Source organism: Staurois parvus, unplaced genomic scaffold, assembly GCF_062004578.1.
Source record: "Staurois parvus isolate SC_StPar_1 unplaced genomic scaffold, SC_StPar_1.0 ptg000440l, whole genome shotgun sequence".
NCBI classification, from domain to species: domain Eukaryota; kingdom Metazoa; phylum Chordata; class Amphibia; order Anura; family Ranidae; genus Staurois; species Staurois parvus.
Genome location: NW_028318236.1, coordinates 3,959,874 through 3,975,488, shown reverse-complemented (window position 1 = coordinate 3,975,488; position 15,615 = coordinate 3,959,874). Strand labels below are relative to the sequence as shown.

The 15,615-nt window shown below is 41.1% G+C and overlaps 1 protein-coding gene across 4 annotated transcripts in view; it reads left to right on the top strand.

The window, feature by feature from the left end:
• The window catches only part of AMOTL1 (angiomotin like 1), a 212,227-nt gene that overhangs the window by 123,273 nt on the left and 73,339 nt on the right, over nt 1–15,615 (top strand). For all 4 annotated transcript variants that reach the window (XM_089687938.1, XM_089687936.1, XM_089687937.1 and 1 more), the window contains one exon: nt 10,668–10,808. In XM_089687938.1, the coding sequence (XP_089544064.1) occupies nt 10,668–10,808 (141 nt within the window). The remainder of the gene's footprint in view (nt 1–10,667; nt 10,809–15,615) is intronic.

Below are 15,615 nucleotides of genomic sequence, written 5' to 3'. Positions count from 1 at the left end.
ATAGCCTGTAATGTACAGTATACATAAGAGTTCTGATAAGTCCCTGAAACATTTATTAAGTATTTGGCAAATAGCTTTCAAATAGCACATTTCCTGTCATTAGCTGCCTTAGATTGAAAATGTCTGATAAAGCAGAACATTAGTTTACACTGAAAAATGTAAGCAAGGCATGAAAAACCTTAAAGCTGAACTCCGGGGAAAATAAGAATCCTTCCTTGCAGTGGGGCTATGTTAATGGTTAAATGCTTAAGGTACCAGTAAGAAGGACTTTTACTGACCTTATCCCTCATTCCCCAGCAGCCAGCATCTCCTCTTCTTCCTAACATTCCAGGTTGTGGGCAGCCCCTCAGCGTCTTTATATACAAAGCATGACTGTTGGCCCCGTATTGTACTTGATGATGCCAGAGTACTTGGGATCACCAGCTCGCCTTGATGAAGAGGCTCCTGGGGTGGGGTGGTGGGAGCAAGGGATTAGGCAGGTATTTAGTACAGGCAGAAATAAGCATTTAACCCTTGCATTACCAGGGAAGTTTCTACTTAAAGAAGGATTTTTCTTTTCCCTGGAGTTCAGCTTGAAACTCCCTGAAAGGTGCTCAAAAATAGGCAGGCAGAGGGCTAATGACTTATAACCAAACCAAGCTTACTGTGGTCTCCCAGCAGCTGACTTTTCCCCATACTCTTTTCTACACTGTCTGTCTGGGTGGAGGAGGCCATCTTGGTAGAGGCAGGTCTTTCTTTCCTTATGTCAGAGCCTCCACCAAGGAGAACAGTGAACAGAATATTAATATCACCAAATCTCCTGTCAGAAGCATCAGTGCCTTAGATCTTGCACATCAGATATACAGCTAGTAGGCTGCAGGTGTGCCTAGGCACCCTCACATACCAGGAAGTGCCTTGCTAGTGTTGCATTTTAATGTCCTCTGTAACATAGCAAATCTTCATTTTCAGTTTAAAGTGAAGCCCAGCTCCAGGTATAATAAACTTACCTGGGTTAACACTGTGTGCATCAGTTTGTCTCAATAGTAACCTCTGGCTTTCTTCTACATCTGTCAAATCTGCTTGTTTTCATGTTGGGATTAGTGTTACCACTGTACTATTGGCCTGGGATGTAATCATTGCAGGTCTCATAGACCCCATTGCTATGGCTGTACCTCTGCCTCCCTCTCCACCTGGCTATTCACAAAATACGCAGCCGTAGACTTCAATTTGTGAATGGCCAGGAGGAGAGGGAGGTGGAAATACAGCAGCATCCCTGAGACCTTTGAAACCTATGAAATTATCAATGAAATATGCAGTGCTTACATTAGAACGTGCTGGAACTACAATGAGAACCATAATAATCCAAGCAGTTAAAAAAACAGATTTACCAAATGTAGAATAAAGCTAGCTTGATAGGCAGGGAGTAGGGGTCGGTTTTAAGGCAAAGGAATGTATAGCTTATATAATGTAGGTAAGTTTGTTGGCCCCGGAGTTGAGCTTTAACATGTACCTAGCGCTATCTTTAGATAATGTACAGAGAAATTAGAAACCTTCTCAGTTTTTGTATTGCTGTTTGTGTAGATTCGCTCCCTCTATTTGTACCATTAGACATTTTTCCTGAGACAGATAGTTAAGGCTAATCCAACATTTTACAGTTGTCACCAGAACAACAGGGGACTCCTGTTCTACTGACAACCTTCTAGAAGGGGAATTTTCATCACATGTAGAAATCCTTCCACTTCTTGTTTTGTCTCAGGAAGTGAAGGGAAATCTCCACAAATGGACACTTTATAGTAAAAAATAAACTGAAAGGGGTCTTAATCCTTCCCAAATTTGTCAAAAACAAAATAAATTTTTGACTGATATGCCTAGGCAAAATAAAAAATCATATACAGTACATTCCTGCAATACATGGGCCGTCTTTGTATATTTTCATATGGTTTTACACAGCTTTGAGCTCTGCTTTTGTCCAGCTACCTCCTCCAGCAGTGATTTTGACTTTGGCATTTTCTATAATTTCCCTTGATCATATACTAGGAGTATCTTATCCCCTAACCTTGACTAACAGCATTCTGACCATACGTGACCATCAACAGAATGCCAAAGAATGATGATGTACCAACCCCATACCAAATACAACATCAAGACTGTCAATTTACTATGGGGATTAAAAGAGTTCTAATAATCCTGCTCGTGTTTTATTCTCTGCAAAATGCTGCAAAGACATTGTACAATACTTGACTGATGTTATTGCTGCCCTGACTGATAAAAGGCCAGGCAGAAAGACCAACATATCCATACATGGGGTTTGTAAATGGGAGTTTGATGATGAATGATGGAGTATCTTACTGTGAGAAGTTGTTGTAAGATAAGTTATATTTGGTGACATGACCTTATTATGATTTTGAAAATTGACCGTAGCATCTGAGCATTTATTTGACTTCATTTAAAGATCTCCTTTATCATCTTGCCGTTAAGGAGTGAATATTACTGCTGTGTATATATAAATGTATTCACTCTCTTTTTAGGATAGCCGACTCAGCATATTTCATTCAGATGGCCCCATGAGCTCCAACCTCTCACTTCTATTGCTCATTTATGAGTTCTCTGTCATGACAGAAGCTCTACAATAACTGATGGCTCATCTGAAACCTTAAAATGGAAAAACTGTAACAGTGGACCTGTAATAAATCTATTCTGTCTATGGATGGTGTATTCAGAGATTCCACAGCATTTTACTAATTTACTTTTGTAGTAAATTATGATCCTATTTTAAATTTCAAATTAAAAAAAAAAACTGCTGAAAGGGAGCCTCCGACTTGTCTGGGGTACAAAGCAACACTTGTACCCCAGAACTTTACAGATTCTGATATGCAATACTTTCAAAGCAAAAAAAAAAAACAATGGATATATTTTAACCCTTTGGCGTTGACTCCTCCCGGCCCTATAAGGCGGGGCGGGGTTTAGGGTCATGTGACCGCTGTGACACGCATCACGGCGATCACATGATCGGGAAAGGTACCGATCGAAAGAGGAGATTGGGACCTTTCCATAAGTTCCGGACATGTGTGCTGCGAATGCGCAGGGCGCGTGCTCTCAGCACATATGGTTCTTTTCTTAATAGAACGCAAATGTGCGGCCGCTCGGCATCTAGACCCAGACACCGGGAGGCTGCACATTTGCGTTCAGTGGGAGCCCAGAGGTTAAAGTATTTGTAAACCCCTTACATACACCCAGTGAAGTGCCCAGCCTCCGGAGATATATGTAGTACCTTCTAGTGTGCTACTAGAATAGTGTAGAGTATTATAGGTAAAAATCATTGTGTCTGACTCATGGTAGTTGTGAGAGTCATGTGATTAAGGTTGGGTTACTGCAGGTCAGCTGGATGACTCTATCACCTCCTCCTGACTCTGGAGGACCTTAGAACCTTTCAGAAATTGGTAAGAAGGAAGGGGTGGAGCCTAATCTGCATATTCATGAGGGTCCAGCCAGTCCCAGGTTTGGAGGCCCTGGTAGAGTGGTGGACTGGCCTTTAAATATGAGTCAGACTGACAGAGGAGTTGGGTGGAGGATAGAGTGCTGAGGAGACTGTTGGTGCCTAGGAGGGGTCCCGTAGGTCTGTGGGGGGCCAGCCTCTAGGCTGGGCTCAGGGTGGCTCAGGAGAATACATTCTGCGGAGAAGCACAGATGGGATCAAGGCCTGGATCAGCAGGGAGCAAGGAGGACAGTGTGAGTACAGAAACACACTTTGGGATCTACAAGGGGAAAGACTGCCAAATGTAGCAAGCTATCTAAGGACAGCACTAGGCTCAATCCTTAATCCTTGTCCTGGGAGATCTTCCGAGAAGCCAGGAGGGCTGGTAGTGCTTGCAGGCTGTGGAGCTGGGAGCAGTTCTATAAGGGGAGAGAAGACATCTCTGTATGCAGCTACAAGAAGTAAAGTGATTTTTGATGGGATGCTAGTTCCTTTCCCGTAAAGGGCAGTTGCTACTGATCCGCAATGACTGATGGCTTTCAGGAAAAGAACAGTCCAGGATCTGATCTGTACATAAGAGGGAAGTGTCGCCCTTCCATTGTTTCAAGCCAAGCTAGGCATCCCAAATATTTCTATTCCCCAACCAAGTTGAATTCCCCTAATAAAATAATAAAACCAAGCCATGGACTGGTCATTGTCTTTGGATGAAATTTGGTGTGAAAAATACCTGTTGCCTGGCTGTGCAGAGAGAGGCTTAGGGATACCCACAACACAGCAGCCCTCACGAGGGAAGAGCTACATACACAGAGATGAAACAAATCCTCCTACATAGGACGTACTTGTTTAAGTGCAGTCTTCTCTTTTCTACATCCATTCATAGTCCAGAATGTATAAATCTTGTCTGAGAGTGCAGAAAAAGGGGGCAGAGAGCTACAATTACACTCTGCAGAGCTCAGTGAGGAGAGCTCTGAGAGCTGATTGGAGGGCAGAGACACACAGCTCACAGGAACAGAGATAAGGCTGTGAATCTGCTGGAGGTCCTTCCCCTGTCACCATTTTTCTCTTGGTGTCAAGAAAACTTGTCAGAAGTGATTCATAGCAGAGGAATGGGACCGCAGATAGAAATGACATTTAGTACTCTTAATTGAAACAAGTACACACTATAGAGCAGTGGTTCTTAACCTGGGTTCGATCGAACCCCAGGGGTTCGGTGAGTCAGTCTCGCGGGTTCGGCGGAGGTGAAGACCCACACCCGACTCATATGATTCGTGCAGTAAATATTCATTATTATGTTTTTGTTTTTGTGTGAAAATCATGTTTTAATGGTTTTGTACTTTGTTCTTAACGGTTTTGTTCATTTTGTGCACCTATGTATAAATATATACCTAAATATATACCTATGTTTTGAATTTTAAAAATCATATTTTATTTTTCCAATTAAGAAGGGTTCGGTGAATGCGCATATGAAACTGGTGGGGTTCAGTACCTCCAACAAGGTTAAGAACCACTGCTATAGAGGGATACACTTTGTCCATATTTCATGTCTGAAGTTTACAGCCACTTTAAAGATGAGCAGGACCTCTTAAGTATGTCTAAAGGCACAACTTTTTTTTCTAAAGAATGGTTAATTTCCATGTTTCTTTTTTTTTTTTTTTTGCTGTCTGGGTCCTATTGGGAAGGTTTTCTTACGCTTGATAGCCGACCTGGTAACACAACCAGAAGTGAGGGGAAACCTCTCCAAAGTGAGCTGTCTTGTCTATTCCTGTCTTGCAGCCGTCCCCAGGACAAAGAGAGCAAGTGAATCGTAGACATTGAAATAGACAAAAAATGAAATGGTTGCACACCCTCGCATTTCAATTATCATCTTTAGAACAGCCACATAATGGGAATTGTTCACTTTTCTTCTTAAAAAAAGTCGGGTCCTCTTGCGTCATCATTTTCATCAAATATCAAATGCTAATCCTTTTTTTAATCTAGCCAAATCTCAAAGATAAACTGCAGCCTTACCTTCAACCTTGTAGAATTGTATGTTCTCCCCTTCTATACTGAAATTGTTTACTTTAATTCACTGCACACTTTGGGCTTTAGAAATTGCAGCAAGCAGGTTGGAGGAGTTCCAGTATCATCTAGCCCAGCCTTTCCTAAACTTTTTTTCCTCTGAGGAACCCCTCAAATACTTTAAACCTCTTGCGGAACCCTTACTATAGCTAATTAATCGGAGGTCAGTAGCAAAAATGCCTCTTACGTTGGTGGTCAGTAGGAAGAATCCATCCTTTGCAGTGGTGGTCAGACAGCTAAATAGATAACTGAACTGGACCATGGTGATGGCTTAGGCAACTGGCATTGGTCCTAGAACTATGCAGACACCACCAAGTAGCAAGTCCGTCAGCCACAGCTCAAGGAACCCCTACCATCCTCTGGAGGAGCCCTGGCTGAGCATTGCTTATCTATCCCATTCCTTCCCAGCTGAACTGTCCCTGGCTCACCCCTTTCATACATTGGATTTCAGTTCTGTCAATCATGGAGCCTGAACATCACATGGGTTTTACCCAGGGTGGCTTTCTGTTTCAGGTAACTATGTGCATCTTCTCTCACTAGCCATGATCTGCCTGCATTGCTTAAAGAAACACAGAGACCAAGCGATGACATCACTGAGCCTGAAATAAAGGGATGCAAAGAAAACAAAGTTTTTTTTTTAAATGTCATTGCCATGTTGATGAAAGGGAGAGGGATGTTGTCTTGCAATATACTTTTAGATTTCCACAGCTGGAAATGCCCATTTATTCACTAGGAACCCTTACTAGACCCAGTTCTTTGTTTTATTCTATACCTGTAAAGTATTTGCTTTTCATTTTCTCTATTGTGTATAATTACCATCTTTTCTTCTTTTCCTGATTCTTCACGTTGCTAGGTCTTTCTGGGCCGCCCACTTGTAATATAAAGGTGGATTAGTTGCTGTTATTGTACATTTAGGAATCCTGTAATGTATGATTATTGCTGCTGTAGATTGCATTATTATTATTTATATTATACGTGTTGGCGTTCGTACTCAGTGAGTAGATACATTTAGTTTATATTTGGATTTGAGATCACGCATATCAATAGTGTCTCTGCAGAGATTCCATCTTAGTAGAAAAGCCAGAGGGTTTGGTGAGTTGTATATCGAACAGTAGCACAGTATGCATCTTTTATAAGTGCTCTGTTCAAGGTAGTTGCATGTTGGTTTTAAATGAGGAAAAATCCCCAAATGTCTTATACTGTTCAGGGTTTATCTACACTTTAAAGTCAACTTTCCATATGACTTCAAAAACTTGATAATTAAAATAAAACCAAAACTTTTTCATGTTATATATAGAGTAAGGAAGGGATAGAACCCCTGTACATTTCATCAGTTGCTTCCTGGTTTCTGGCCTAAATGATGTCATACATCCCAGGAGTCCTCATGGCCATTTGTTTTCTTCCCTCTGGAAGAGGACTAAAGGATGGGCTTTCTCAGCTAAGAAACACCCTTCTGCCTGCATGCCTGAGTTAAGAGCAGATGGATTCCAGGAAGTAAATGCTACAGGAATCATCTGCCCTTAACCAGGATGGCTGCTGGGAGAAATGCTGGGTTCGGGGTTCAAAGTGATTTCTCAACAGAATAAAGCATGGAGACATGGATGGATAGCTGGGTTTGCTTTCAGTATTAAAAATGAAATAAATAGCATTTTCAGTTTAAGGTTGTCACCACAACAAGAGTAGTGGGATATTTTCTAAAAAGGACACCTGTTCTGGTGACAATATCTAAGAGGGGCTTTTGCATCACTGTGGAGAGACTTCCACTCACTTCCTGTTGTGTCTCTGAGACAGGAAATGAAGGGAAATCTCCCCCATGAGATACAGGCAGAAGGAAAAAAAACTGACAATTTTGCCCATTCCATCCAAAACTAAAAAAAAGATGCGATTGCTAGCATGGTACTATCAGTTGTTAGTATAGTGTGGTCAGCAGGGCACTTTTCATGGACCACAAAACATGCAGAGAACAGTGCTATAGTGTGTTGTATGTGAACTTTTTTACATAACTTGCATAGTTCAAATCACAATTTCAGGTGTATATATAATATATAACCCATGTAAAAGGGATGCTAAGTATACAGAAACACTATATTATGTGTAATGTGGCCTGTTAGCATCAATGTGAATCATGTGGTGCCTGCTCTTATATCAGGTTCAGATACATCTGATGTCATAAGAGTTTGGGGGCCACATCAATGTGTACACAGTGGGGGGGTTTTACTAATACTGGACAGTGTAAAATCTTGTGTAGCTGTGCTTAGAAACTAATCAGCTTTCAGGTTTTATTGTCAAAGCTTAACTGAACAAGCTGAAGTTAGAAGCTGATTGACTCCCGTGCACAGCTGCACCAGATTTTGCACTCTCTGGTTTTAGTAACTCCCCCTATTGTGTTATTCCAGATTAAACTAATTGGACACAATCTGCAAAATAGTAGTACCATTTCAAGTTTGCTCAGTATGTCACAATGTAGCAGAACAGAATAGAATAGTGTGCATATAAACCTTTGAGGGGTCATGGTTGTCAGATCACTTGCACAGAATGGTGGATCCACAGGCACCGATGCAGCTCTATTCTTGACTTGGCCAATGATACCAGAATATTGTCAAAAAAAATGTACACCTACATTATATGGTTACAATTATGCAACCCCCCTTCTTAATTATTGAGTTCCATTGAAAGGTGGTGTTAATGCCACAATGCACATTTTAAACAATTGTTAACGTCAAACCCCATGGCAGCAGTTGGAGACTGTTTGTTTCCATGGGGTTGTGCCACTGTCCATAAAGACATGATTTGACAAGCTTGGTGTGGAAGAATGTGAGTGGCTTGCATTGAGCCCTGACTGCAACCCTTTGAACACTTTTGGAATGAATCTGAATGTGTTATATTTCTATGTAGCCAGGAAGGGTGAGCCACAACTCTTCTCTAAAAACATCAGTACCTAACCTCACAAATGATCTTTTGGCTGAATGGGCACAAAATCCCACAGACACACTCCAAAATCTTATGGAGAACCTTGCCAGAAGAGTGGAGGCTGCAATAGTCGGGCAGTGGCAACTCACGATTAATGCCCATGGATTTGGAATGGGATGTCCAACAAGCTCATATACAGTCAGGTCCATAAATATTGGGACATCGACACAATTCTAAGATTTTTGGCTCTATACACCACCACAATGGATTTGAAATGAAACGAACAAGATGTGCTTTAACTGCAGACTGTCAGCTTTAATTTGAGGGTATTTACATCCAAATCAGGTGAACGGTGTAGGAATTACAACAGTTTGCATATGTTCCTCCCACTTGTTAAGGAACCAAAAGTATTGGGACAATTGGCTTCTCAGCTGTTCAATGGCCAGGTGTGTGTTATTCCCTCATTATCCCAATTACAATGAGCAGATAAAAGGTCCAGAGTTCATTTCAAGTGTGCTATTTGCATTTGGAATCTGTTGCTGTCAACTCTCAAGATGAGATCCAAAGAGCTGTCACTATCAGTGAAGCAAGCCATCATTAGGCTGAAAAAACAAAACAAACCCATCAGAGAGATAGCAAAAACATTAGGCGTGGCCAAAACAACTGTTTGGAACATCCTTAAAAAGAAGGAATGCACCGGTGAGCTCAGCAACACCAAAAGACCCTCTAGACCACGGAAAACAACTGTGGTGGATGACCGAAGAATTCTTTCCCTGGTGAAGAAAACACCCTTCACAACAGTTGGCCAGATCAAGAACACTCTCCAGGAGGGAGGTGTATGTGTGTCAAAGTCACCAATCAAGAGAAGACTTCACCAGAGTGAATACAGAGGGTTCACCACAAGATGGAAACCATTGGTGAGCCTCAAAAACAGGAAGGCCAGATTAGAGTTTGCCAATTGACATCTAAAAAAGCCTTCACAGTTCTGGAACAACATCCTATGGACAGATGAGACCAAGATCAACTTGTACCAGAGTGATGGGAAGAGAAGAGTATGGAGAAGGAAAGAAACTGCTCATGATCCTAAGCATACCACCTCATCAGTGAAGCATGGTGGTGGTAGTGTCATGGCGTGGGCATGTATGGCTGCCAATGGAACTGGTTCTCTTGTATTTATTGATGATGTGACTGCTGACAAAAGCAGCAGGATGAATTCTGAAGTGTTTCGGGAATATTATCTGCTCATATTCAGCCAAATGCTTCACAACTCATTGGACGCCGCTTCACAGTGCAGATGGACAATTACCCAAAGCATACTGCAAAAGCAACCAAAGAGTTTTTTAAGGGAAAGAAGTGGAATGTTATGCAATGGCCAAGTCAATCACCTGACCTGAATCCGATTGAGCATGCATTTCACTTGCTGAAGACAAAACTGAAGGGAAAATGCCCCAAGAACAAGCAGGAACTGAAGACAGTTGCAGTAGAGGCCTGGCAGAGCATCATCAGGGATGAAACCCAGCGTCTGGTGATGTCTATGCATTCCAGACTTCACACTGTAATTGACTGCAAAGGATTTGCAACCAAGTATTAAAAAATGAAAGTTTGATTTATGGTTAATATTCTGTCCCATTACTTTTGGTCCCTTAAGAAGTGGGAGGCACATACGCAAACTGTTGTAATTCCTACACCGTTCACCTGATTTGGATGTAAATACCCTCAAATTAAAGCTGACAGTCTGCAGTTAAAGCACATCTTGTTCGTTTCATTTTAAAACCATTGTGGTGGTGTATAGAGCCAAAAATGTTAGAATTGTGTCCATGTCCCAATATTTATGGACCTGACTGTATGTGTGATCATCAGGTATCCACAAATGATTGCCTATATACTGTACATTGTGCGATGCATCCAAAGGTTTGCACAGTTTTCTCTAAGAAATAACTTTTCCAATTTGTATTTGCAGTAGTGAGTATTTCTGGTTATTATTGTTTTGAGGTGAACACCTACAAGACTGGATTGTTTCAACATATTCTTAGATCATCTGTCACATATATGACAAATGTTGGCTTATTAATTTGGCCAATTGCAGTGCTGTATTTTGAGATGTGTCAGTGAACGAAGCTGTGAAAAGTATTTTTAGCAGTATTCATGGGGCAGATTCATAAAATTAAATAAATGCAAGTGTCTGTTGGATTTAACTTCAGGTGAGATAAAAAAGTTAAATAAAATGATGGTGTTCTTGTTTCAGGCGCACTCCCTCCTTACTACGGCCTGTGTGTCCAGTTTGAGGAAAGTGGCTACCTATATCAGGACTGTCCAGTGTACATTGACAACAATGACCAGACCACTGTGGTAACAGATGCTGGAAACTCCACAAGAGAACAAACTGGTATGTGTTTATGTCATTTTACTTTGAATAGATTTTTATTATTAAGATTTTAATAGTGTACAATGAATAGCCGTCAACAATCTCAGTATTGAGAAACATAAGGTAACATAGAACAAGAAGCAAGGATGGATGCAGAGGAGTGCATATATTCCACAAATGTCTAGTTAGAGCCATGTACAGCAGGAAAAGCCAAAACAAAACATGGGAAACATCCCCAAGATAGCCCGCAGTAGTCTCCTCACAGGAAATCTACAATACCAGACACCATGCGTGTCTATGACACCATGCACCCAGAACCAGACCATCACAAAAGAGAGAAAAAAACACAAACAAAAAAAGGGGGGGGGGGCACATAGGAGAAGAGGAAGATAAAGTCAGATAGACAGAAATTAGTGTCTGGAGTCAGACGATCAAATAACAAACAGATAATCCCTGACCACATTAACCACTTATAAACTAACATGCAAAAAATCAACCCAGGGTTCCCATATACTTTCAAATCTAGCAACGGTATCATGAAGCATACTAACAGTGTTCTCCTGAACCATAATCCAAGTGATCTTCTTTGCTTGGGCTACTGAGACAGTGGGTTGCTTCCATGCCCTAGCAATAGTAATAGATGTCGAGGGGCATCATTTACTCCTGCATTAAGCAAGGCCATTGAAGGGGTTTGAAGAATAGATAGCCCCGTGATGCTACATAAAATGGCGAATATGCCATTCCAAAAGCCTCTTAACTGTGGACATTCACACCATATATGAAACATGGATCCAGTCATGCCACGTCCCCGAAAACATAGAGGAAAGGCCGAGAGATACATTTTAGCTAACCGTATGGGAACCAAGTACCACTGGGTAATTAGCTTAACATTCGCTTCTATCAAAGAGACATTCATAATACCAGAGAATGATCTTACAAATCGTTTGTGCCAAACCTTAATCTCAACCTCCTCCCCAAGATCCTGTTCCTAGGAAACCATATAAGAAAATTTAGAAGGAGGGGCAAGTAGTGGTCCATATATAAGAGAGATACCCCCTCTCTGGCTAGTATCCTGAGTGCACCATTTTTTCCTAAGGAGAGAACCTATACTGTTCGGCTGATTGAGCTTGAGGAACTGCAAAAAGTGCGAGAGTTGGAGAAATCGCAAACAGCTCAGTTTGGGGCATTTTTAATACCTCGGTACAATAGCGTAAAGTAAAGGGCCCTCTATGGGTAAAAAACTGTCCAATCTGATACAACCCTTTGTCAAGCCACCATTTAAATGCCTTAATATCCTGCCCTGGCGGAAATTTAGGATTATTAAAAATATGGGTTAACGGATAGAACGGGGAGACCAATGTGAAGTTAGCCTTGAGCCTAGCCTACTTGTGTTCCTGTAATCCACAGTGAACACCTCTGATGTTGGGGTCCGATCGGATTGCCACCGCAAGGGTTTCAAAATGGCTATAGCAAAGATCATGGGAGATAAGGGGCACCCCTGCTGTGTACCCTGAGCTTGTTTATGTAATTTTAAAGAGCTGTATTGTCTGGTAGTCTTGATGCAAAGAAGATCAAACCTTATATGAGGGAGGTCCACAAGTTAATTTTATGGAAGCTTTGCTGCCAAATTCTGGTGTCTTCAATCAAAATCTAATTTAATTCAAGACATTTCAGCAGAATCTGCATCTGAAATGATGCATGTTTTAAGTTCTCCTAACTATTTTGGAATCCGCCCTCTTAGAGTGGTAGTAAACTTTTTTTTTTAAACTTTTACTTACAGGTAAGCTTATATTTCCTTCAGAGTACTGTGCTGTGGCTGGAACGAACCTGGACGGAAGACCGGGTGAAGATGAAAGCCCCTGCAGTGGTGACAGCGCTCCGCTAGAGGGCTTTGTTTTAACCACTTGCCATCCGCCTTCTGTTTTTAAATGGCAGGGCGGTGGCACTCCAGGGGCGGGTTGCCGTTCATAAACGGCACCGCTATTTCTAGTTGTGCATGCTCCGTGGGAGCGCACAGCACCACGATGCGGTGCCCGCTGTGTCCTCCGGACACAGTGAAACACTGATCGTCGGACGGGACCTCTGTACGAGGTCCCGATCATGTGATCACTGATTGGCCAATCAGTGATCACATGCAAAGTAGTAAGCAAGATGTCACTTGTGACATCATTGCTTACTACGTGTGAAATCTGTGAATGATCACAGAGGTCACATGGTACAAGGCTATTCACAACAGCCTTGTACCATGTGACAAGCTCTGACCAATCACAACTCACACAGTATTTCTCAATGGTTGCAAGAATGCAGACAGAGAGAAAGAGAAATGATTGCTTTTACATCCTATATGGGTGTAAAAGCAATCACTGTAAAAAAAAAAAAATCTTCATCACCCCCCACAAGTAGTAAAGTGTCACCAAGGTGACATTGTACTGCCAGGGTGACCGTATGTAAAAAAAAAAAACATAAATAATAATATAAAAAAATAAAATAAAAATGTTTAAAAATTATAATTTTTGGTTATAACTAATTTGGCGTATTTTTTTTTTTAACTAAAAAGATAACGGAATAAAATTTTGGGCAAGATTTATGATGAAATATTTGCAAAATTTTATAAGAAAAACACTTTTTTCAAAATTTTTGGACTTTTTCATTTATATAGCAAAAATCCCAGCGTTGAATAAATACCACCAAAATAAAGCTTTATCTGTCTAAAAAAAATGGTAAAAAATTCATATGGGTACAGTGTTGCATGACAGCGCAATTGTCATTCAAAGTGTGATAGCGCTGAAGGCTGAAAATTGCCCTGGACAGGAAGGGGGTAAAATTGTCCGGACAGGAAGTGGTTAAGGTAAGTCCTCCATAATGTGCTAGTATGTGATGCATACTAACACATTATGACATTTCCTTGCAGGGGATTTTTTTTTCACCTGCAGTTTACTACTGCTTTAACTTTTGCCAGATTGCATTCTCACATGTTATTTTGTAAGATTTTCTGAAAATTATCAATGTAGCAATGCAACCTCACACACTTGACTCTTTACATGATTTTACAAATTTTAAAGTGCACTAATGTTGAGACTATGAACTTTAAAATATTTCCATGTTTTTAGTAGGCAGTAAAAGAGCTTTGAAAGAGAATTATGGTCAAAGCTTTTTTATCACAGTGGGTCACAGAAGTGCACTTACTTTTGCTATATCCAGAATCAGCAGATAGCATGCTACCATCCACTATCAGCTGACATGGCAGAGCCTCTACAGGCTGTGGAAGAATCCCAACAATATTTTCGGGATCCACCCAGAGCCCTGATTGACAGCTGGTTCCTCCTCTGGAGAGTCAGAGCCAGCCACTAGTGTGAGAGTGTGTGACTGACAGTCACCACTCTCTGCTCTGAGCAGGCTGAGAACTGAGCAATTGGCGGTAATGTGATTGCTTAGTTCTTCAGCTTAGAGTTGACAGCTGCAGTATCACACCACTTCTGCAGCATATAGGGGAGCACTTATGTTTATTTTATTACAAACCCCAAACTTCTCCTTTAAAATCATGCCACCCCTTGCCTTTCTAGCTCCATATACTGTGAAGTAATTCAGCCTGAAAAAAATTACAACAAAGACTATAAGGGCTGGTTCTTGGTGAAGGAAATGCACCGCGTTCAAAAAGCATTGCAGTTGTGATCTGCAGCTGGTAACAATATCAAGTTAACCCCTTCACGTCTAAGGGTAAAACAAATCTAAATGCCTAAGCATAATTCTGCAACGTTGACATGGGACAGTAAAACCGTACATATCATCACAACTACTTTGTACATCCAGGTGAATTATACCTTGATTTTTTCAGGGCAAATTGGGCTTTCATTTAGTGGTAAATGGTAATGGATATCTCCTGATTTTTTTTATTATCAAAAACTGGCTCAAAATAGTAAAAAAAAAATCATTTTTTGTTATTTAGCTGTGTTTCTTGTTACGACCATAACCTATCACCAAAGTACAACCCAAAATAAATTCTCCAGCTCTTGACGATCACAGCGATACCATATATGTGTATGTTATTTGTTGTGTGTACCCGTAGTACAGCCCAGAAACAATAGTGTGCATTTTGTTTTTGTCTTTTTTTTTTTTTTTTTTTTTTACCTAAAACACACTGACATTAACACTAACTGACACTGTTACCAATTTTTTTTTTTTTTTTTAAATCCTGACCTTTGACCCAGACCTTGACCTAATCACTAACCCTGTCACTGAACTAGATCAAACCTTGATCTAGGTATTTTTCTTTAGTTTTCTTTTAATTTTTAATATTTATTCTTTTTTTTTTTTTTTTTACAAACATTTTTTTTTTCTCTCTATGCCAGGAGTTTGAGAGATATAATTTATCTCTCTTCTCCATTCATAGACAGAGAAAAAAACAAGGGGGCCGGGCTGCACAGTGACTGATCACTGTGATAGCCAATCAGAGGCTATCACAGCGATCATGTGACTCGGAATCGGGAGTCCCCATTCCCGATCGTTAGAACAGGACCCAGTGCTCAGTGGCACCGCTGTCTCAGTGCTGGGAGCACGCCGAGCGGTGCGCTCCCAGCACAAAGACAGGTACGCAAATATGCAGCCCCACAGAAAAAAGCCCAGTTCCATGAGGCCGCATATTTGTGTGACGTCGGCGGGAAGGGGTTAATGACATCCCAAGTGCAGGTTGCAAATGCAGTGCATTTGCCCAAATCAGATCACATGGTACAGAAGTATCATGAGATGCAGCTGCAGTGAGGTTTCAAAAGTACTGCATGCACTACGTTTGGTGCGATGTGATTTCAGCCCATTCACAATGAACTGCATG